Here is a 25,406-nt window from a genome sequence, read left to right on the forward strand (position 1 = left end):
GGTCAAATATCATATACGGGGAAATAGTGTTTCACAAACACATCTTGTTTTAAATCATGCAAGTACAAATAATTGTATCCCTCTTGCGGATCCAAATATCAAATATCCCCCCTCTTGCATATCAACATAATCCCTATTCTTGCATACCCAATAAAGTCCCCGCTCTTTCATAACCAAATAATTCCCCCCTCTTGCATATCAAAATAATTCCCATATTTTGCAAATCAAAATCATTCTGCCCCTGTTGTGGATCCAAATAATCCACCTGTAGCATACAGCCCGCTCAAAAGAACTTACAATTTTCCCCTTTTTGCAGGCCTTTCAATGCGTCTGCTGGAGCAGAAGGCTGGTTGCCAGTACTTCCTGTTTGAGCACTCACAGTCATACCAAAAAGTTCAGTTCCAATTCTGTGATGCCGTAGAGTCCATGAACCCACAGAATATCTTGGTGAGACATTTGTTGCAATGTAACACACATAATGTTTTAGTGAGAAATCTGTTGCGATGTAAATCACAGAATATCTTGGTGAGAAATCTGTATCCATGTAACCCAATCTTGGTGAGAAATCTGTATCCATGTAACCCACAAAATATCTTGGTGAGAAATATGTATCCATGTAACCCACAAAATAACTTGGTGAGAGATATGTTTCCATGTAACTCACAGAATATCTTGGTGAGAAATATGTATCCATGTAATCCACATAATATCTTGGTGAGAAATATGTATCCATGTAACTCACATAATATCTTGGTGAGAAATCTGTATCCATGTAACCCAATCTTGGTGAGAAATCTGTATCCATGTAACCCACAAAATATCTTGGTAAGAAATCTGTATCCATGTAACTCACAGATAATCATGGTGAGAAATGTATCAATGTTAGCAATAGTAGTAGCAAAGTAGCTGCTTTGGGTACAAAATTGAAAAATGTTACAAAAATATATTGAAAATTACTTTTTATAAAAAAAAATCGAAATTTAACAACAGGCACATCAATTGAGTAATAGATCCAATGAATATTTCAAGACACCAATATTGTATTAAGATATATCTTTCAAACCATTTCTACATTAATTACTTGAAAAATGTCCCCCAGATAAAAATATCAGACTTAAAATATTTGGAATCAAAGAAAATAAATCATTTACATCAATCGATTAATGCATATTTAGGAATAATTGTAGTCTTAGCGTTGTGTTGTCAATCATACTTATACATGCAGCAGTGTTGTTTTTTTATCACCATTTTGGGAATGTGGCTGGGTCCCTTTGGATCGGGAAAATTTGTGGCGTTTGACTTCTTGAATAAAAAAATATATAAAATTTTTGGAAACCTTCAATTGGGAATGTTTAGGTTCCATTTGGAAAAAAATATATACCTTTTTCAATTTGGAATGGGACCGAATACCAGACCCGATTTTTAATGAAAAAAAAAGTATAGTGTTTTCTTACAGGACGTTATACAGTTGGCCCCCTATCATATAGACGGCCTTATTCAGCTGAGTGAGATCTTTCGTATGAATGAGGACATGAACATGGCAACAGAAATTATTGGTAAGTAGTCTTGCCAGTAGTCATGACAACCAAAATGATTGGTAAACAGTTTTGCCATTGGTCATGTCTTTCTGCTTCATGTGATTCTAGTGTTTATATGCTTCCTATGAAGAAAAGGGGGCATATAGTGATCGGACTGTCCATCTGTCTGTCTGTCCGTCTTTCCATCACACTTTGTGTTTAGGTTTCGAAAAATGCTCATAACTTCTATGTTCCTTGAGATATAACCTTCATATTTGGTATGCATGTGTATATGGACAAGGCCTTTCCATACGCACACAAATTTTTACCCCTGTGTCCTTGACCTTGAACTTAGGGTCTGCGTTTAGGTTTCGAAATCTGCCTTTAGGTTTCGAAAAATGCTCATAACTTCTATGTCCCTTGAGATATAACCTTCATATTTGGTATGCATGTGTTTATGGACAAGACCTTTCCATACACACACAAATTTTGACCCCTGTGACCTCAACCTTGAAGTTAATGTCTGCGTTTAGGTTTTGAAATCTGCGTTTAGGTTTTGAAAAATGCTCATAACTTTTATGTCCCTTGAGATATAACCTTCATATTTGGTGTGCATGTGTATATAGACAAGGCCTTTCCATACGCTCAAAAATTTTGACCCCTGTGACCTTGACCTTGAACTTAGGGTCCGCGTTTAGGTTTTGAAATCTGCGTTAAGGTTTCGAAAAACACTCATAACTTCTATGTCCCTTGAGATATAACCTTCATATTTGGTGTGCATGTGTATATGGACAAAGCCTTTCCATACGCACACAAATTTTAACCCCTGTGACCTTGACCTTGAACTTAGGGTCCGCTTTTAGGTTTTTTGAAATCTGCGTTTAGGTTTCGAAAAAAGCTCATAACTTTTATCAAGCGTTTATAGGGGGCATAAGTCATCCTATGGTGACAGCTTTTTTTTTTACTGAATCTGATTTTATAACTGTTTTTCTGTAATATTCTCAATGGCAAAAAGAATCTTTTTTATTCCAAATCCGCTCACAAAAATTCCCAAATTGTTGGTTGGACTTTCACATATTTAAAAATTGAGCTATTAAAGTGTAGAAATAAAAAGTTTGAAGTTTTAATATCCATTTTAGTGATATGTTTATAATATTGAAATTCTGTTTTATTTGAGTTATATTGATTATTGTTAAAAAGTTATAAATTAAATAATATTATTGTTCCTAATTCATTGACTCTGAACTTCCCAATTTCACAGGTATAGGTCAAATAATGAGAAAAAGCCCCAGATTCATATAGTACATTATTTTGCAGCGATAATTTTAGATATCGAAAGCATTTGTCCCTGTGGGACATCATAGGTTTTATGAGCAGAAAAAAAACATAGTGAATCAGGGTATTTCAACATTTTAATGACATCACATGGCTATGTAGTCGCAATTAAACAGGAAACTTCAAAAGGCAACTCAAAAGTTTTATGGCTAGATTATTTTCAAGACTTAAACAGGCAATTGTACATCTCATTAATGCGTGTGTAGTGTGACAAACAATAACCCCACTTGACCATTATAATAGGTGAGCAGTTTTACGTCAATACTGACATATCTCAAAGACTGTAGCCATTAAGATGCAGCGTAATTAACATTAAAAGTTTCCACTTTAAAACAAAGCACTACGAGTTTTTATTCATCATTCAAATTAAAAGCCCAGGCTTTCCCCGAGGAAGAATTACATGATTTCTTATTTTCGCATGTTTTACTTGAAATGTACGAGGACTGATAATTTGTTGCTAGATAATTACAAAATTGTCTGAAAGATATAGTGCTATGCAACCAATACTCCGTATCAAAATGATGCTTCTTATTGTTGAATACAAAATTAAGCTTTCCAGTTACCCGGATTATTCATCCATTTTCGGTCAATTTGCAAGTTTTTATGCCCCCGGTAGGATGGCATATAGCAGCTGAACTGTCAGTCCGTCTGTCAGTCTGTGTGTCCGTCGGAAAACTTAAACATTGGCCATCACTTTTGCAGTATTGAAGATAGCAACTTGGTACTTTGCATGCATGTGTATCTCATGGAGCTGCACATTTTGAGTGGTAAAAGGTCAAAGTCATCCTTCAAGGTCAAAGGTAAAAAAACAAAATCAAAGAAAAGTAACAAGCTTAAAAGGGAGATAATTTCTATTTTATATCATTTGGCAGTTATAGATCCTTTTCACAAGGGAAGTAATATTTTTTAAAGGAATATAATAAAAAAGTTGTTTCACATATATAGCAAATGGTTGCGTCCCCTGCGGCGTATATGCGTACAGGACGCAGGACCCAGACCTAAAATTATGATTTTGTTTAAAATTTTAACACAAATTCAAACTTTAAAGTTATGAATACACATTTCATCTTAAAGAGTATTGGCTGTTCCATTCCTTAAACATGTCAATTTAAAATATGTTAAACAATCCATTCCATTTTGCCAAATACTTTCTCTGCACTGTTCTTAAAACTTATTTTGCTATGTGGCTTCGTTTTAGAGCTGTTACAACAACAGGAATGAATAAAAAGTTGCATCATTTTTAGCTCGACTTTTTGAAGAAAAATGAGAGCTATACTACTTGCCCCGGCGTCAGGGTCGACGGGTAAATTTTTTTATAAAGTAAAATTACTTTAACACTGTCAAAGATAATTAACTCAAACTTGGAATACTTATTTATGGAAAAAAACAATTGTGTATGTCAAGTTGCATAACTCTGTCAGCATTATTTTTAGAGCTATGCCCCTTTTTATACTTAGAAAATTGAAAATTTGGTTAAGTTTTGTGTTAATGTCCACTTTATTCCTAAAGTATCAAAACTATTGCTTTCATACTTGCAACACTTACTAACTGTAATAAGGGGACTATGCAGGCAAAGTTATGTAACTTTAAATGGCATTTTGATAGAATTATGGCCCCTTTAATACATAGAAAATTCAAAATTTGGTTAAGTTTTGTGTTTTGGTCCATTTTACTCCTAAAGTATCATAGGTATTGCTTCCAGACTTGGAACACCCGCTAACTATCATACAGGGACTGTACAGGACAAGTTGCATAACTCTGGTTGGCATTTTGACCGAATTATGGCCCTTAATTGACTTAGTAACTTTGAATGTTTTGTAAAATTTTGTGTTTGGATGCACTTTACTTCTAAAGTATCAAGGGTATTGCTTTCAAACTTCAAATACTTTCTAACTATCATGAGGGTACTGTACCTGGCAATTGGAATTTGAATATGACCTTTGAATGACCTTAAAGTTTGCTTAAATTTCCATAATTTCTTTATTTAGGAACAGATTTGATTCATACTTTGACAAAACAACACTTACCTGACATACGGCAATGGTTTTTACCCAAACCATCCCCCACTCCCTACCCCAAACCCCCCCCCCCCCTCCCACAAAAAAATAAAGTATTTTTTTCCCTTTTTTATGCCCCCGGATCTAATGACGGGGAATATTGTTTTTGGCCTGTCTGTCATTTTGTTTGTATGTATGTGTCACTGTGTCTGTATGTCCCTAAACTTTAACATTGGTCATAAAGTTTGCAATATTGATGATACTTGATATTTGGCATGCATGTGTATCTCATGGAGCTGCACATTTTAGTGGTGAAAAGTCAAGGTTATCCTTCAATGTCAAAGGTCAACAAAAAATAATCTAAGGGAAGTAATAGCTTTAAAGGGAGATAATTATATGTACCTGCCAAATGATTAAAAATCAATCAATCAATCAAAGCGATGCAGTAGGGGGCATTGAGTTTCTGACAAACACGTCTCTTGTTTTTCTTTTTTTTGAAATATCATCTAATAAATGACCACATCCCCACATTATTCCCCCTCTCCCTCCCCCCCTACACACACATATATTTTTTTTGGAACATGGTAAAAAACAACAACAAATATTTATTTATATTATTTTACTTTTGAAACTTTTTGCTCAAATTGCCATAACTTCTTTATTTATGAACAGATATGATTCATACTTTGACAAAACAACACTTAACTGACATACCACAATGGACTCCACCCAAACCATCCCCCATTCCCCACCTTGACATATTGCTTTGATTGAAAGATCATCTAATAGATGACCACACCCCCACATTATACCCCCTCTCCGACCCCCCAGCCCCCACCCGTAAAAAAAAAGTTTTGTTTTTTTTAAACATGGTAAAAACAGAAACAAATATTTATTTCATTTTTTGAGGGACCGTCCAACCAACCATTTATGTCTTCACAAATGTTCAATAGATTGTGAAAAATATACCTGAACTCAGAATCGTCGATAAAGTACAACTTCTTTAAAACATAAGCAATCAATATGTTTCAATTATGGTCCTCTCTTTCACTTAGAATATGACTATGTTACCTTGACCTTATTGAATATGAACAATGTCCCCATGATGGCTTACGTTATACTGTCAAGTCGAGCGTGCTGTCTACTGACAGCTCTTGAAAATGAATATTATTTATCACTTTTGATTAATATTCCCTATTTTTTCTTCACATCAGCAATTTTATATCTTATTGTTTATATTGATACAGGTAATGTAGCTCTCATTTCTTCTATTTATCTTTCACAGAACGTTCCATGTACGCAATGGAGATGAGTTTTCACCCAATGTTTAACCTTGCCACCGGCACATGTCGCCTTGAATATAGATACAGGGAAAACAGGTGGGTTAATCCTTTCCCACTCAGAAGCAAAGTGAAAATGGCTTTGTGCAAACAGCGTAAAACCAGAGCAGCCTTCGCAGTCTGTTTAAGTTTTTTACTGTTTGCTGCTCATTAGTACCTTAGGTTTGGAGATGCCCCTAAAAAACTTGAATCTAGTAAGAAAGGTCTTAAATTAAATATAACTTTCTAAGGGACTACAAATGCGTTAAAATAAGTACCGGGTATCTACGTGGTAAAAGGTTAATAAAACCATACATTGTACACTCAATTCACTGGTATAAATATCAAAACAAACAACGAAACTTGAAAAACTATTATCAGAAGAGAAATTCTTGTTTTTATCCTCAACTTTTAGAACACAAAACCAACATAAACATAACAAAAGCATAGAATGTTATAAACTGAGATCACCACATTAGAACAATCAATGAAATTTAAAAAAATCAAATACAAAAAACTAATGTTCCCACTCTAACAAATAAATTATAATGCCCATTTCCCTTTTAATAAGCCATAAGATTAGTGTATGGCAGGTGAAATTAGTTGATGGAGACGATGAAAATGCTTTTGATGATAAATATTTTTTACGTAAACCATGTATCAGGGTTGCAGAATTAACGGCCTTTTCAGGGATTGTCACACAGGCCGGACAGAATGTAAACACACCGTTAAGAACTTTGCAAATATCTGAAGTTATAAAATACATTTGAAAAACTCTTTAGTGCATAAAAGACCGTTTTTCTTGCAGTTTGTGCTGATATCTTAAGGTATAAGAATAAATCCTTGAATACGTGTGAAATCCATGACAAAATTTTATGTTGCCTGAAGCATAATTGTGCAGTATACGTAGATTTTTTTACCAATAACACAGTCTTATTAAATAAAGTAATCTGATGTATTTCACTTTGCCATACGCAGCATAAAAATCTGTCTTTTATGCACCAGTTGAAACTCTTACGAAAAATGGTTTTATAAAGTTATTTGAAAAAAAGCAGCACTTACTGGCATGTTTACATCCATTCAAGTTTAATTTGGAATCAAGGAAAGTCACGTGATCTCGCACCCTCGTATAAGGGTTGTATTTTTGAGTGTGAATATATTTCAGGTGCTTGTTCTTAGCGATGTTCAAGCACATTGCCTCGCTTGGGAACCGTGGATGCAACAGAACGGCTCTAGAATTCTGTAAACTTATGTTGAGGTAAATACAAAAGCTAAATGGTAAGTTTGTGAATTTGTGTTGTTTGCAATTTAACCTGACATTGTCCACAATTTTAATTGATTTATCTAAGAAGCATCAATTGTTACATTTTTTTTTTCAAATTGGCATACATAATATTTCAATATATTATTGCGCCTCTTATTAAATCATTGAAAGAAATCGCTCATGAATGAAAATGATCCATAAATGTGAAATATATCAATACTAAAGTAAAATAACTAAATAAATAAATCCCAAGTTTTTAAAAACTGTTTTGATGATAAAATAGTGTGCCTTATTTGCAACAATTTACAGTATACATGTATTAATGAATTAAAAAAACTTCCTATACCATGTTGCTTGGCAATAAATGGAAGGCACATTTTACAGTATATAAAAGGATTGAATACTTCCTCTGGCACGTTGATTGGCGTTTATAGGAAGGCAAGATTTGTATGCATCATGTTAACATTCCTCTCCCTGCCTAGACCTTGATGCAGACCCCCTGTGGGCGTTGGTGATGAGATTTGTATGCATCATGTTAACATTCCTCTCCCTGCCTAGTAGACCTTGATGCAGACCCCCTGTGCGCGTTGGTGATGAGATTTGTATGCATCATGTTAACATTCCTCTCCCTGCCTTGTAGACCTTGATGTTGACCCCTTGTGCGCGTTGGTGATGAGATTTGTATGCATCATGTTAACATTCCTTTCCCAGTCTAGACCTTGATGCGGACCCCCTGTGCGCGTTGGTGATGAGATTTGTATGCATCATGTTAACATTCCTCTCCCTGCCTTGTAGACCTTGATGTGGACCCCTTGTGCGCGTTGGTGATGAGATTTGTATGCATCATGTTAACATTCCTTTCCCAGTCTAGACCTTGATGTGGACCCCTTGTGCGCGTTGGTGATGAGATTTGTATGCATCATGTTAACATTCCTTTCCCAGTCTAGACCTTGATGTGGACCCCCTGTGCGCGTTGGTGATGAGATTTGTATGCATCATGTTAACATTCCTTTCCCAGTCTAGACCTTGATGTGGACCCCTTGTGCGCGTTGGTGATGAGATTTGTATGCATCATGTTAACATTCCTTTCCCAGTCTAGACCTTGATGTGGACCCCCTGTGCGCATTGGTGATGAGATTTGTATGCATCATGTTAACATTCCTCTCCCTGCCTTGTAGACCTTGATGTGGACCCCTTGTGCGCGTTGGTGATGAGATTTGTATGCATCATGTTAACATTCCTCTCCCTGCCTAGACCTTGATGCGGACCCCCTGTGCGCGTTGGTGATGAGATTTGTATGCATCATGTTAACATTCCTTTCCCAGTCTAGACCTTGATGCGGACCCCCTGTGCGCGTTGGTGATGAGATTTGTATACATTATGTTAACATTCCTTTCCCAGTCTAGATCTGATGCCGACCCCCTGTGCGCATTGGTGACGAGATTTGTATACATTATGTTAACATTCCTTTCCCAGTCTAGACCTTGATGCGGACCCCCTGTGCGCGTTGGTGATGAGATTTGTATACATTATGTTAACATTCCTTTCCCAGTCTAGATTTGATGCCGACCCCCTGTGCGCATTGGTGACGAGATTTGTATACATTATGTTAACATTCCTTTCCCAGTCTAGACCTTGATGCCGACCCCCTGTGCGCATTGGTGATGAGATTTGTATACATTATGTTAACATTCCTTTCCCAGTCTAGACCTTGATGCTGACCCCCTGTGCGCATTGGTGATGAGATTTGTATACATTATGTTAACATTCCTTTCCCAGTCTAGACCCCGACGCAGACCCACTGTGTGCGCTGCTGATGATTGATTTCTACGCGATTCGGGCAACGGACTACGAGTTTCTTATACGGCTTTACAACGAGTGGGAGGTGGGACTTTTTCAGAGATAAGCAGGACATTATTTTAATCAAATTCATTGATTTAACATACACTGTCACAGCTATATAATGTCTTCTCAATTATGGGACTCCAAGAAACATATGATACTACATGTCCAGGATGATCCCAGCTGATCAGGGATGTCGGACAGGTTATTGATATGAACATGAATTCTGGCCTTGATTTCAAAGTATTATGAAAGTTTGATTTAAGATTTTAATGTGGATTTTATTATGCATTATTGCATTCATGTTGTTTATTTGATTGACAATTTTCATTAAAAGTTGTGCACACTTCATTTCAAAATGAACAAAGAGACCTTAGGCTTAAACTATAAAAGCAGACTAAAGAATATATCAGAAATTTGGGTGTGGTTCATAACTGAGTTAAAGTGATATTATGGGCATTTTTAACCAGGTTTTCCGAAGGAAAAAACTGGTTATTAGATTGGCGAATGCGGGCGGGCTGGCTGGCTGGCGGGCTGGCGGGCGGGCGGAACAAGCTTGTCCGGGCCATAACTATGTCGTTCATTGTCAGATTTTAAAATCATTTTGCACATTTGTTCAACATCATTGGACGGTGTGTCACGTGAAATAATTACGTCGATATCTCGAAGGTCAAGGTCACACTTTGAGTTCAAAGGTCAAAAATGGCCATAAATGAGCTTGTCCTGGCAATAACTATGTCATTCATTGTAAGATTTTAAAATCATTTGGCACATTTGTTCACCTTCATGGGACGGTGTGTCGCACGAAAGAATCACGTCAATATCTCCAATGTCAAGGTCGCCACGACTAAAAATAGATTTTTTTTTTAAACAAACTTACAAAGGGGGTTAATTTTGTTTCTTCATTTCAAAAGTTCAGTTTGAGTTTTCTCCCTTTATCAGATTTTTTTTCACAATGAAAACCTGGTTTTGTGACAATTTTGTCCCTTGTTCACTGTTGAATTGAGCTGAAAAGAATTAACAGGTCAAAAGAGTTAGTAAAAATGCGGTCACTGACCAATTATCTGCAGCTCATCTTGCTTTAGTATTGTTTTAGTACGTTGATGCTGCATTAACAAATATAAGTGTATATGAAGTGAAAACACCAAATATAAACAACGGTTGCGATAGACATATAAACTGTTAGATGCCCATAATATCACTTTAATTCTGTATATGCTTTTTTCTGCAGGCTCACAGAAACTTATCACAGCTTCCAAACTTTGCATTTTCTTTGCCGCTGGCCTACTTTCTGCAGGCAGAAGGGGATGCAACACTTAGAGAAAAAGCAGACGAAAAGGTACTTCAGTACTTCATCTGAAATGATCCAAATTTAACCCTTTTCAATTAAATTTGTTCGGTCCTCTTCATTAAATTTTCTCATAAATAAAATTGCAAAGTAAGGCAGAAAATAGTGATAGTGTAAACACAACAATTTCAAGTTTTTGATTTATTTTAAAGAAAATTATTTTACTTTTCCTGATTCTCAGAAAATGTTGCATGGGACAATCTGTGCGCACACATCGCGAAAAAGTTGACATGACAATATACACATCCTCAATGGGTAGACCCCGTCTGGATTGGATGCTTATTTTATCATATCTGTTTATAGTAACATATTATGCCTAAATTTTATTTGAACATATTGCAAACATTTTTGCATTTCTTGAGCACTTTTACTTTTCTTGCTCAAAAGAAGATTGACCAATAAAATTGAAACTTGTTAAGTGGTAAACAGAAGTTATAAAAAAAAGATAAATTACTGTTTCAGTTTCTATAAATATGTTACCAGGTGATACCAGGTAAACAACACGTGTAGTGGATTCACAGGCTAATCAAGGACAACACTTTCCGCCTAAACTTGATTTTCAGTAAGAAGGGACTTCCTTGAGACTAAAAATACCATAAATCGGAAAGTGTCGTCCCTGATTAGCCTGTGCAGACTGCACAGGCTAATCTGGGACGACACTTTACGCACATGCATTAAGCCCAGTTTTCATAGAACCAGGCTTATTTGTTTGTTGCTTCAAGCTTCAGGAAAGCCTCCTCATGTTCCCAGGCATGCTGGCCCCTCTGTTGGACAAGTGTGGAGTGCAGGCGGACGCTTCAGCAACACATGCATTCTTCAAACAAGCCGAATATGAGTAGGGCTTTTCTTCAACCTTTAGGGGCATTGATTAACCCTTTTACCTCTCAGATACACACTTTGATGAATTTGATGTTCCCCAGGAAATCAAATTAAATATATGACCTTTCTTACTTGAATCAAATTTTAAAGCCTTCATTTCCAACCCACAGATACTGATTAGCAGTAAACAGCATACAAAATGAAAAGACTGCAAGATACTTGCAGGCTGTTCTGGTTCTATTTTGATTTCAGAAAGCTATTTTCACTAAGCTGCTGTTTTCAAGATTAATGTTCAGTGTAATAAGATTTCCAAATTTTCATTTGAATTGGTTTTTACCTTGCTCATAGGTATGTGCAGGTTGAGGTCAACCTGCTCCATACCTAAATATTGGTATTGTTTACATGTACATGATGTTTGAGTTTATGATAATAACATGCTTTTAAACTGTGTGGCATATTGTTATATATTACTTATGACATGAATAATTAATGTGGAAAATATATTGAAAAAATAGGAATAAGAGAACTTAAAGTTAAACAGATTAAACCTACCATATTTTGACGTTACTCAAGTGAACCATGTAGCATTTTACTCATATGTAATTTATTCTAGTGACCCAGTAGCACTGTAGTGATATGTCATTTATTCTAGTGACCCAGTAGCACTGTAGTGATATGTCATTTATTCTAGTGAACCAGTAGCACTGTACTTATATGTCATTTATTCTAGTGACCCAGTAGCACTGTAGTGATAGGTCAGTTATTCTAGTGCCCAGTAGCACTGTAGTGATAGGTCATTTATTATAGTGACCCAGTATCAATGTAGTGATAGGTCATTAAAATTTATTCTAGTGACCCAGTATCAATGTAGTGATAGATCATTTATTCTAGTGACCCAGTATCTATGTTATGATAGGTCATTTATTCTAGTGACTCAGTATCAATGTAGTGATAGATCATTTATTCTAGTGACCCAGTATCAATGTAATGATAGGTCATTTATTCTAGTGACTCAGTATCAATGTAGTGATAGGTCATTTATTCTAGTGACTCAGTATCAATGTAGTGATAGATCATTTATTCTAGTGACCCAGTATCAATGTAATGATAGGTCATTTATTCTAGTGACCCAGTATCAATGTAGTGATAGATCATTTATTCTAGTGACCCAGTATCAATGTAATGATAGGTCATTTATTCTAGTGACTCAGTATCAATGTAGTGATAGGTCATTTATTCTAGTGACCCAGTATCAATGTAGTGATAGGTCATTTATTCTAGTGACCCAGTAGCACTGTGCTGATAGGTCAGTTATTCTAGTTACCCAGTATCACTGTAGTTATATGTCATTTATACTTTTGAACCTTAGCACTGTACCCATATGCCATTTATTCTAGTGACTTAGTAGCACTTTAGTGATATGCCAATTTTTCTAGTGACCCAGTAGCACTATAGTGATAGGTCAGTTATTCTAGTGACCCAGTCTTACTGTAGTCATTCTAGTGACCTATTATCAATGTATCACTTAAGCGATAGGTCATTTATTCTTATGACTCAGTATCACTCTAGCTATAGGCCATTTATTATAGTGACTGAGTAGCGCTGTACCCACTTGTCATTTGTTCTAGTAACTCGGTAGCACTGTACCCATAAGTAATATGAGCCTCATTCTGGGAAAACTAGTCTTAATGCATGTGCATAAATTGTAATCCCAGATTAGCCTGTGCAGTAGGGACAGGTTTATTAGGGATGACGTTGTCTTCTTTTATTAACTTTTGTGTTAAAAGGAAGTACCTTGCTAACCAAAATTCAGTGTAGGCGGAAAGTGTTGTCCCTGATTAGCCTGTGCCTACTAAACAGGCTTATCTGGAACAACACTTTACGCACATGCATTAAGCCTAGTTTTCCCAGAACAAGGCTCATATACATGTATTCTAGTGACATCATTAACTTTAGTGACCCAAGGCTCATATACATGTATTCTAGTGACATCATTAACTTTAGTGACCCAAGGCTCATATACATGTATTCTAGTGACATCATTAACTTTAGTGACCCAGTAGCCCTGAAGCAGCTGATAGCGCTGTATGCTGGCCGCTGTCACGTGTGCTGGAAGGTTCCCAACGTCATGGAGTGGCTTGAGAGGAACGTGAAGGAAGTGCTGGCACGCGTCGCACAGAAAGATCCTCTCGTGGAAACATACAAAACAAAGTAATGAAGAGTTTTGGCTATCAAGCGCCACTCCATTGCTGCCAATTGTAACTATATTGAGAAAATGGCTACAGTTTTCCCAAAAATGGCAATTATTCAAACAAGACAATGTTGTTTTGCCTTTTTTTGAGTTATTCTTAATAATCTTTTCTTACACAGGCCTTTTAAAACACATACATATGAGGTCCTGTTAAGCATATCTGTTATATTGAATTCTAGTGTGTAGTGTTTAAAAATTCATGTTTAGTTGTGCAGTTGTTTAGGAATCAATCTAAAACTATGATTCCCTTAAAAGGTCATTATCTTTTCTTCTTTTTTTTATTTTCACCAATTGATATCACTTTTATACTTAAATAAATTTGATAGTACATGTTTATTTTACTCATGCATAAGTATTATAATGTTCTCCTTCAAACAAGCTGTGGTGTTAGCTTTGAACCTGTCCATCAGTCAGTTGAATAGTTGATCCAAAGACCTTTTCTTTTTTCACCGACCCGTCTTGATCTAATAACTCGAATTACATTTAAAATGATCAAAGATTAAATGAGTAAAGAAAGAGCCGACTTGGTGTGAAAAACAAAACAGATCGTATGGTTATAATCACGTTGTCCAATCAAAAAAGCTTTTAGAAAATAATTTACTCAACCTCTAATGAGTATTTGCGTATCGTATGGTTCAAACATTAATTAATTACTCAATATTCAATCAGGTATTATACTTAAAGAAATGTTTTTGGTATTGCACACTCATTTAATTGAAAATATTATAATTGTTACACGCATAAAGTAAATATCTGTCCAAGCAAAATGCCACATACGCCTTCCGCTGCTTAGAAGTATTTCACGACATCATCCGATAAGAAGTCGCCGATCCAAGTGTCTTTTAAACGTGGCAACTTTAAAAGACTGACTGTTTAGTCTGTTTAACAGGTTCAAAGTGTGTTGTGGCTATGTACATAATTCGTTTAAGTTCAGCTTTAATTATATGTAAATATAACTGTTTTGTCATGTAATTTTTTTTTCGTCATGTAATATTATGTTTCTCGTTCTATTGTTGATGTACGATATTAATAGTTTAAAAACAGTTTTTGTCATTCAATTTTAACAATAAAAACTTAAAAGTAATCAACAAAATCAGCTTCGAATTAGCGACGGCAACGCTGTGTCAATATTTAGTCACTTCCGGTGAACTTCCGGTAAAAACGAAAGTAGAATTCATGGAGTAATGGTACGGTAAACAAAGTTGACTTTTTTCCAACAGATGTTGACCGAATATCCGAATATTCGTTCGGAAGGGTGACCGAATATTCGAATACCGAAATTGGTATTCGTTGCCATCCCTACTTTTTTGACAATATCATAAAATTGCTTAGACCTACCATCATCAACATTGATAGCTTGGTTTCTTGGTAGCAAAGAAAGAAGTCTATACATTTTGATGTTAACAGGCCAAAGGTCAAGGTCAAAGTAGCTTTTCACATGAAACTACATAATAAATTTTTACTTTTACACTCATAAAAACATCCCTTAAGAAATACCTTCAATTGTGATAAAACACCATCAGAACATTTTACTCTTAAATTAATCATTAGATATATTATGGTAGGGGTAGGCAGCAGTAGATGCATTAATGCATTTTCACATTATTGTAATGGTTTTGTTAAAAAAATCTGTTGCAGCCTGTTATATTACCCATATTGCAATTTGTGTTATTAACTGATACATGTCAAACTGCATTGGATGCAAGCCATTTAAACAATATTTATGCTGGGAGAGGGGTGGGTTTACGTGTTTTTAAAAATCTGTTGTTGTATATATGTATTTGGCAAAATGTAAGGTTCCAATCCAGATAATTCCAATATTACATATCCATCTGTTAATTCACAGAATTTCACACCGTTGTTAAATATTAAATTCTCATTGTGTGTTGATGCTGGTTATAAATTGTTGTTGTACACTTATCTTCACAGACGGTTGTCCCGATACAAAGGCACACCAAGGAACATATACCGCCATATTTTGGTGTCTGAAATTCGTTCAGCAACAGCAACTCTTCCTCAGGTATATGTTCGACATGTTACACATGTTACCTGTATTCATAAATTTTTGTTTTTCAGAAATTCTAAAAATTGCCAATATCCTACTATTGTGAATGTTCATTTTGCAAAGCAAGCATTTATTTGATTGTTAATGAAGTTTGCAATAGCTCTAAAAAGCATACTACATGGATTCAAGATCTTGAGCATTGTTCCTTATGATCTTATGATGTTAAGTTGTGCTGGTGCAATTTTAATAATCCTAAAAAAAATTGCAAAATTATACCTCAATTTAAATGAGCCGTGCTCTGTGAAAAGGGGGTTTAAAGCCTGAGCGTAAAGTGTTGTCCCAGATTAGCCGATGCAATCTGCACAGGCTAATCAGGGTTGACACTACGCACATGCATTAAACCTCTTTTTGTATGGTACATTGCAGGACGTGGCCAGCACGGTTTTGAGTTATGACCCACTTCCACCCCTGGATTCTGTGGAAGCATATAAACGCCCCTCTAGGTATTCTCCACATTTTCTATAAATTACTTTGTGTTTTAAATATTAAAAAGAAAAAGGTAGATGCATCATGTAAAATTTACTTTGCTTTTTGCATATTAAAAGGATGTTGTTTCATGTTGTTTTTTGTTTAATTTTCTTTACCATGATTGCGAAACACATCTTACAGTGCTTGTTAGTTTCTGTAACCTGTGATCAAAATTTCTTTTAATTTTGATTGCTTGTAAAGTTTACCATATACAGCCACAAGTCAATGTAAAATTATTTTTTGAGATATCTTGCTTTTCATGTTAAGTCAATAGTTGCCAAACCATTTCAACCAAACATGTTTGAACCCTTTACCAGTGCCTTCCCCAGGATTTTTTTCAGGCGCCCCGGGGCCGATCGGGGGTGGGTTCGGGAGGGGTGTCCCCTGCCGACGTTGATTTTTTTTTAATTTAACGTGTCAATTCACGTTCTGTGGTGCGTTATAACTCAAAGAAAACAGCGTCAAAAGACGTCATTTGGTGCGCAATGACTCTTCAAAAAAATCCCCCAGTCATTTAAAAATATATATTTTTTTATTGTTTAATTGTTTTAAAACTTTTACGCACAGATAGTAAAATCCCGACTCGAACGATTCCCCCAATACATCCGTTTCAACCCGACTCTATTACTGTATACTTACTATTTTTCAAGTTTCTATTTATTTCCCGATAATCCCGTTTATTCCGTTTTTATCAATTTACTTTTTGGTAAATATTTACAATAAAAGCTTTCAGTTATTTCTTTAACACAAACCTTGCCATTTTTTAAGTGACTTTTTATAGATATGATGAAATATTGCCTCTGAATATGCGTCAATCCCCTGACCTGTTGTGTGCTTGTTAAAACGCTCAATACACGCCATTTGTATGCAATAGACGCGACGTTGTACACGCTGCATAATTTTCGCGCTCTTTTTAATTGAGAAAAAGATTCGACACAAAATAAATTTGCACTGCTAATTTGAAGCAAAAATATTTAACGTTGCGGTAACATTTACATTCGGAAGTGTGTTTCGGATTAAAAACGCGTTAACATCGACTTACGGGAATGGGTTTCGGATTACAAATTTAATTATTCCCATTTGATATTTCAACAAATATTAACCGTTGCGTTATAAATTCAACGATAATTTGTTTAAACACTTTACGAGTACAATAAATGTTTTGACGGAATTATGCATGAAATTCACGTTGTCCACGAGGATCACGGCCGGTTGCCATCATCAGTCTTCTAACTATGGATTATCGGACGAAACATTTACAAGTGTGCGTAATTAATTCAACGAAAATTTGTTAAAGCGCATTACGTGTCGAATAAATGTCAGAAAAACGAGGTGAATCAGTTCTATAAACGGACATGTTGAAATATACATGTACTGGAATTAAATAAATTGTTATCACAAAATTGTAACCGGGAGTCATTTGCACAACTTACTCGCTATAATAATTAATTGTTTACCACTTGCAATTAATTTCTCGGATAAACTATGAGTCATAGGTAACACTTGTTTACAGTAAAAAGGTGTGATGATGATGCCCGAAACCGTCTTTAATGTTCTGTACTGTACCAAAAACCGGTTTTATATTACTCAAATGGTACAACTTCTTGCTAATCAAGCTGCGATAAACTCTTACTTCATGCCCGACGTCAATCAAAAATAATGGTCGATAGTTAACCCCGCCCTCATAAGCATTTGCGTAACCGATTGGACGATGAACTTCACAGTTTGACGACTGGAAAGTTACCAGATACATCCTTGTCAGCATTTAAATGACCGTGTAATGTGGCTAGAATAATCGATACGCACGTCATGCTATTCTCTTATCAGTGGATTATCCATTACCCCATGTGGTGTTTATGGCGATTACTTGTGAAAGTAGGTACCGAGTGCTCTTTTAAAACAGGGAATATTGATACACTGATAGGGAAACCTTGATTTTTTTGGACAATCTCCACTTTCTTTTACTGATGAATACAATGATCGGAAAATTTCAAGCGCCCCGGGTACTCTGATTTCGAAATTCAAGCGCCCCGGCAAGGGGCGCTTAAATGGCCTGGGGAAGACCCTGCTTTACCACTTAGATAAGTATTTTGACGCATTTGTGGTCTCTTAGAATGTTACATTTAATTTAAGTCCTTTCTTGCATGATTCAAGTTTTTAAGGCTTCATTCCCAACCCTTATATACATTAGCATTTACATTCACTTTGCTTCTGAGTGGGAAAGGGTTAAAGTACTTATATGTAATATCCATTTAATTTTAGACCTAGTCGAGCCCAGACAGAAAGTAGTGCATTCTCAATGTTCCTGCGATCTCTGATGCCAAACTTTAACCCAAATGTGAGTAATATACTTTTTTTGACGGTGCATAAATATTTAAAACGTTATAATGTTAAATGATGGGATTTTTCCTGTTTTTTTTAAGAAGTGGAAGATATTTTCAAATGTATATAATGCCCCTATTTGAAACATAGGGGTATATTGATTCTTCATTGTTACAACTCATAACATATTTCTTCATGCAGGGTCGGGCGCAATTTGTGACTGCTGACAAAGTCCAGTTTATGTGTAAACATGTGTCCTTTGAATTGAATGGTCATCATAGATTAGCCTGTGCAGTCTTTACAGGCTTATCACGGACAACACTTTCCGCCTATGCTTGATTTTTCCCTGATAAGCCTGTGCGGACTGCTTATGCACATGCATAAAATCTCATTTTCGCTGAGCAACCCTCATAAACTTATTTACATTACTTTACAACATAAATGATGTAATTTTGATCAGGAGGCAGTTCCCGACGGAGCGGTGGGTGGCGAGGGCCAGCCCCTACGTCAGGGAGTGGGGGCACTCATGGACGCCATGAGGGACCTGATGAACAACATCCGGGTGGGGAATCCTGAGGAGGGGGGCCAGGGGGCAGGGGCTGAGGCGGGACAAGGGCCTAATGGAGATGAGGAACATTTGGAAGAATGGGACTGAACATTGGGGACTTTACATCAAAAATTGCTGAGAAACCCTAAACGTTGACTAGAAAAGTGCTCAAAACATATAATACACAGAAAACTAATTGCCAACCTACTCTCTTATATAGAAACCTACTTAATGCAGTAAACGATGTTGACTTTGATTCTGTAGGTTTCGTGGAGTGTCATTGATTTGTGTGCGATGTAAAACCAAAATGGGAAGAGATTTCCCTAATAGTAGGAGAGAGGAACATGGAAAGCCTGAATATAATCAATGAGGGTTGGTGTAGGGGTGTAGAGGCTGTGGTAAGAAGAGCTTATGAATCTATTATCTTTATTTGGGATTTCTAGATCGTTATGAAATGCAATGCTAGGAGGGACTTAAAAGGAACAGTTTCATATTTTGGAACATGAAGACCCCCCCCCCCCTGAAAAAATATATTAAAAGGAGCCTGTAGAATTATTCAGGATTATTTAACTGTTATACTGTCTTGTTGGTGGATTGCAGAACATAATTAATGTTGATATGTCATTATTCTTTTATAAGTTGATTTAAAACCCATGTATATCCACCAGGTGAAATATAACATACAAGGGACAGGTTCAGTTTTCGCAAATTGTTTTTTTAAAGTTTAACTTTGAACAAGACCCTTTCAATAAAGTGAAACCCACTCTATATTTTGCTTGTCTTGAGTTCGGAGCTTGCTTATGTCAAAGATTGTGATAACTTATACATTTCACAGAGAATTCATCCTTTTAAATTTCCAAACTATCGGTATATTTATTAAAAACATTGTTATTGCATTGCACCGAATACTAAGTGTATGTGAGTGAAATACAGTGTTTCTGTTAATATGTAGGTACATACTCATTTTGCGACAACATTGTTGTTCATCCCCTAAAGAATTTAACCCACAAGAAATTGACCATGTTTTAACAAATATATTGCTAAAATTATCTACTACCTAGATATTTAAAAAAAATGTCAGTTGCAAACTCTCCATTGTATCGCTGAATTATGTATATTGTTTAAATGTTTTGTTGCTTTTATCGTGGTTTAAAGTGGAATAAAATGAAATGGAACAATGTTTGCGTTTTTGAATTCCTTCAAATAAATACCGTCACAACTATTATCCGTTTCCCACTCAGAAGTAAAGTGAAAATGGCTATATGAAACCAGCACAAAACCAGAACAGCGTGTAAGTAACACGCAGTCTGTTCAGTTTGTATGCTGTTTGCTGCTCATCCGTATTTAAGGGTTGAAAATTAAGCCTTTAAAACTTGAATTTAGGAAGAAACGTCTTAAATTAAATTGAACTTTCTAAGGGACTATAAATGCGTAAAAATACGTATCTAATGGGTAATGGGATAAATCTTTTGTAAAAGAAATCATTGAAAAAGCGAGAATGAAATTTTTGAAGCGGCTAGTTCGCTTGTGAAAAGAATATTTTCGTTCAAATAAAAAAGTTTTCTGGTTACGTTACCCGCAAATTCGCCAACATTCCTAATTTAAAGAAATAACATTGTGTCACACCGGTCTTAATTTAGTGACGTCACCATCTATGTATAGAATGAAGAAATAATGTTCAATTGTTACAACCAAACATGCGTTAAGGAGCAAGGTGACATCATCTTCTATTTACAATAAACGATGATAGTATTGGCTATTTATTCAGATAGGAACGAACCAATAGGATCACTTTGAATGACTATGTCTGACGTTTCACGCAAAAATTGAACAAATAACTCGAGGATATTGATTTCTACCATGCGTTAAATAATGGACGCTTTTCTTGATGTTTGAAAATAAACGATGATTTAATTGGCTATTTATGCAGATAGCAAGAACCAATCGAATCATCTTATTTGAATCATCACTGACCTCGATATGTAAATATTGAACTAATAGCTCGCGGGACTTCACTTTTACTATGGGTCTGGCTGGTAAGCCCATTGCTTGTTACACGCGCTTTTCACCTAGGCGATCCGGGTTCAATGTCCTCTCCCGACGCATATGATCGCCATACTGGACAGGTGGGATGTACTCCGCTGCCCCCCCCCCCCCCCCCCCCCCTCCCTCCAAAGCACAAGACCCCGCAAAAATTGAATGTGTTTCAGTATAACCAAATAGTTGTAATTTGCAGCTATAATTCAAACTTTCAAACTTCGTCACTGCTTTTTTAAATATAACACCATTTAATAGGGACGAGATATGAGACACACTCCGGGTCCTCATTATTTCAGCCTCAGACGCGGAGGGACCTCACACACTCCGAAATACACACACTTTAACCATCTCATATCACAGTAGCTCGCAACAAAGTCAACGCGTAAAAATTCATTATGAACAAATTTGACGTTAGGCTAATCCCTTAAAATGTAAGTGACCGTATGATAAAAATATTGTTTTACAACGACAAAAGTATCATACCATGCCATAGAATCTGCAGTCCTGAAATATTGATATAACAAATTAAGTGAACTCGTTTTAATAGATTTATGTCATCAATAAAAAACGAAAAAGCGCATTAAACCGTTATATTAAAAAGTGATAAAATCTTTTTACTACTAAACACATATTTGTCGTTTGTTTTTAAGAAAGGGACAACTGACAGTGTTATGGTGAACGACGTACAGAAATAAACATGATTCACTTTACCCGATTTACTTTAACGCTTGTATGACTTATGAGACTGAATGCGTATTAAAATATTAGTTGACCTTGATAAAACAATTGACGCGAAATTTAATGTTGGGGTTGTTCGTAGATCGAATTCATTCAGGCATGTGTCAAACGGACGCGCGAGTGTTTATATGATGTTTATTGCTCATTAACCTGTGACATTGTGCACGGCATTGGCGTGATTTGTACAAATCGCACGCTTGATTTGTTTAATCATACGTGCCTGACGCACTGAAAAACAAGCATGCGTAATTGAACTATTCTGGTTCCCGTCGTGCTATAATATTACAAAGTGACAGGGGCAGGTAATCTAGACTAGCTCTCAAACGAACTGGTTTCGTATTAAACAAATCGAGGATTTTTTTTTAAGTTAATTAAACATAAGTTCATACTGTATTAATACGTAAATACTTATATGTTTTAGCGTTGCTACCATGTGTTGACCAAGATCGTTAGATTTCACGTTAACATGTTGTATCAAGTTTTCACTGTAATCTCTAAAAAGTTTGTATTTCGACTTTTCGTTACAAGGTAAAAAAACAACAACACATGTTTAGTTGTTTTGCTCATGTTTAAACCGATATCATATGATTTCACGTTGAAACTTTAGTCTGAGTGTAACTGAAGTACAATTTCCACTTACAGCTAAGCTTTGTAATTCTCCGCCAATTTTGATGTGAGTGCTTAATGCATGTAACTTTGTAAAACTTGTAAATATAAATGTAGAAAAGGTTTTATATAGCAGTATCTATCGGAAGTTTTGCGACTCTTTCAAGTTATTTTGTCTCTTTAACAAATACGTCACATTAATAAACGCCCTTTGCTAAAAAAAAACTCCAAAACAAGCGCGGCCGCCAAGTAAACTTCGCCATAACGATTTTTTATATTCCAATAATTTATATAACAAAATAAGGTTTAATAAGCATTAAAATTCACACTGAAAAGCGCAAAATTAAAAAAATATATATATTCGGAAGAGGAGACCTGTGACGTACCCTCCCGGGTTGGGCCCCCAGTCAAAAAATCCCTGAATATATAAAACGCCTACCCATACATAGCCAGAACATCACTTCATTATCCATTCGTTGATGCTTGCCTGATTGTTCTACCATAAAAATAAACTGCTCAAACCACGTAGGAAATATGAAATATGAATGCATGAAATATATGAAAATCTGAAATACGGAACAATATTTTTCATTGACAAAATTACTGCCTAGATCAATTTTGAGATTATCAGCATAGTACAATGGAAGCAAAGTAAATTCCAGGCAGCTTTAAAGTGTCGAAAAATTCGAAAATGTACACAATCGACCGATTCAATTAAAAAATATTTTAACGGACCGGTTAATCTGTCCAAATAAAAAGTCACGTATTCAGCCATGGGTTGAAGGAAAATCGTGCTGATATAAAATGTTGATCAAGGATATGAGTAATTTTGGTTATTTTTATTGTCACACTCCCACAATAACTGGACAATTTCTGCACCAGGTTTCCGGTTTCACATCTGTATTTAAACGCAATGTTTGGTCAGCAGAAGAAAACAGTCGAGATTGATTTCAGCGCTTCTTATCAAAATAACAAAGTGGTCAAGGCGATTAAAGACTTAATAATGAGTGCATTTACCTCGATTTCGGTCCTTGTGATATTAGTCATCATTTCTGGAGGTAAGACAATTTTACTATTTCGTAAAGTGTTTAATACCACGACATCTACATTTCTTAAATACAACTGTTGTGCATATGATAATTATACGGTGTACCAATACATAAACTCTGTGTATATATGTGAGTCGGGTTCTGAAAAAACTGGGCATAATGCATGTGCGTAAAGTGTCGTCCCAGAATAGCTTGTGCGGTCCGCACAGGCTAATCAGGGACGACACTTTCCGCAGAACTTGGATTTTTGCTAAGAAGAGACTTCATTTTAACAAAAAATGTCATACAAGCGGAAAGTGTCGTCCCTGATTAGCCTGTGCTGACTGCACAGTAAGTAAGTAAGTAAGTAAGTTTATTGTAAACAAAGGCCTCCGGCCCATAATACATCATGTTTACAAAATATATCTATACAGATAATACAGAGAGTTGTTCCTCTCTCTCTCTCTCTCTCTCTCTCTCTCTCTCTCTCTCTCTCTCTCTCTCTCTCTCTCTCTCTCTCTCTCTCTCTCTCTCTCTCTCTCTCTCTATATATATATATATATATATATATATATATACAATATCATTGAATGGAGAAAAAAACAAAAACAAATACGAACAAACATAAACAGGCTAATATGGGACGACACTTTACGCACATGCAATATGCCCATTTTCTCAAAACACGATTCATATATATATATATAACTTATTTTTTGCACCGCTCAGTTGTATCAACCCAACTTCGGTGTTCAAGACCATAATTGAGGACAGTGTGGGTTGAACCTTGTCGAAATCCTACCTATATCATTCATAAAACTTGGTAACCCAAGTTTACCCGCCATTTAATTCTTAAATTTTATGAATGAATGCATTACACTGATTTTTATTCTTTACCACTATTTACAGGACACGGTGATTCAGCGGTTGTGCTAAATAAAGATTTAGTTGGGACAGGTATATACTTTTTCTGCTTTAATATTTAGATTAAATGTTTTGTTGATGTCAATAATGATTTCCGATGTTTTCTCCATTCGCGCTTTTTGCCAAGGCCTTTTTTCTAGACGCTAGGCATAAATGGGTTAATTTGTAACTCTTGACAATATTGCACCATTACAATGAATCGGAATATGTCTGGAATACATTTACATAAGATAGTTCTACAAACATTATCAGATCAGAGATGTGCGTTTCTACCCATTGGTCTTTTATTGAAGATCAATAATTTACAATACATACTGCAACTACACAACATTAAACATAAAACAATAATTGAATATTATGTCACTGTTTTAGGGCAGTAGAGGCTTAACATATATATTCACCATCGTCGAACATAGTTTTAATGCTGTATATAAATTCGTATCCGAGTTTCGCTTGCTATATATGTATTCTTATTTCTCAGCCTATTTCCCCTTTATTTCTCAGCCTATTTCCCCTGGTTCGGCCAGTGTTTGAGCTATGAGAAGTATGCAGGACGTTGCCCATGTCCCTCCTACGGGGTGTGCCGGGGCCTGAAGTGCTGTGTTCTGAACATCGACAGAAGTGAGTACATACACAGCGACCTGTTTTTGTTATAAGATTCGATCGAACGCCATTAGCATACGAGAAATGTAAAGTCCGTTTTTGTATGTCAGGGCCTCTTTCTGGGGAAAAAGGAGCGTTATGCACTTGCGTAATGTGTCGTCCCAGATTAGTCAGCGCAGTAATTATTGGCTTATCAGGGTTAACACTTATCCGCCAAGGAAGGATTTTCATTAAGAAGAGAATTTCTTTAAACAAATAATTTCTTATGTTCGGACGACACAGGCTGATCTGGGACGACACTTTACGCACAAGTATTAAAACCAGATTTTCCAGAGCGATGTTCATATATGGAAAGCGAAACTCGTATTTGAAT

General features: G+C 35.9%; 1 protein-coding gene across 3 annotated transcripts in view; it reads left to right on the top strand.

Moving 5' to 3' along the window:
- LOC127870969 (transcription factor 25-like) overlaps window positions 1-20,272 on the top strand; it is a 50,503-nt gene extending 30,231 nt beyond the window's left edge. For 2 of the 3 annotated variants that reach the window (XM_052413576.1, XM_052413579.1), the window contains exons 6-17: window positions 317-447; window positions 1,457-1,556; window positions 6,135-6,228; window positions 7,334-7,426; window positions 9,212-9,317; window positions 10,506-10,613; window positions 11,345-11,457; window positions 13,476-13,652; window positions 15,622-15,712; window positions 16,124-16,200; window positions 18,488-18,563; window positions 19,008-20,272. In XM_052413576.1, the coding sequence (XP_052269536.1) occupies window positions 317-447; window positions 1,457-1,556; window positions 6,135-6,228; window positions 7,334-7,426; window positions 9,212-9,317; window positions 10,506-10,613; window positions 11,345-11,457; window positions 13,476-13,652; window positions 15,622-15,712; window positions 16,124-16,200; window positions 18,488-18,563; window positions 19,008-19,202 (1,361 nt within the window). In that variant the 3' untranslated portion in view covers window positions 19,203-20,272. The remainder of the gene's footprint in view (window positions 1-316; window positions 448-1,456; window positions 1,557-6,134; window positions 6,229-7,333; window positions 7,427-9,211; window positions 9,318-10,505; window positions 10,614-11,344; window positions 11,458-13,475; window positions 13,653-15,621; window positions 15,713-16,123; window positions 16,201-18,487; window positions 18,564-19,007) is intronic. The other variant, XM_052413577.1, reaches the window with a different exon arrangement.
- Window positions 20,273-25,406: the final 5,134 nt, after the last annotated feature.

Source organism: Dreissena polymorpha, chromosome 3 (assembly GCF_020536995.1).
Source record: "Dreissena polymorpha isolate Duluth1 chromosome 3, UMN_Dpol_1.0, whole genome shotgun sequence".
Taxonomy (NCBI): Eukaryota; Metazoa; Mollusca; class Bivalvia; order Myida; family Dreissenidae; genus Dreissena; species Dreissena polymorpha.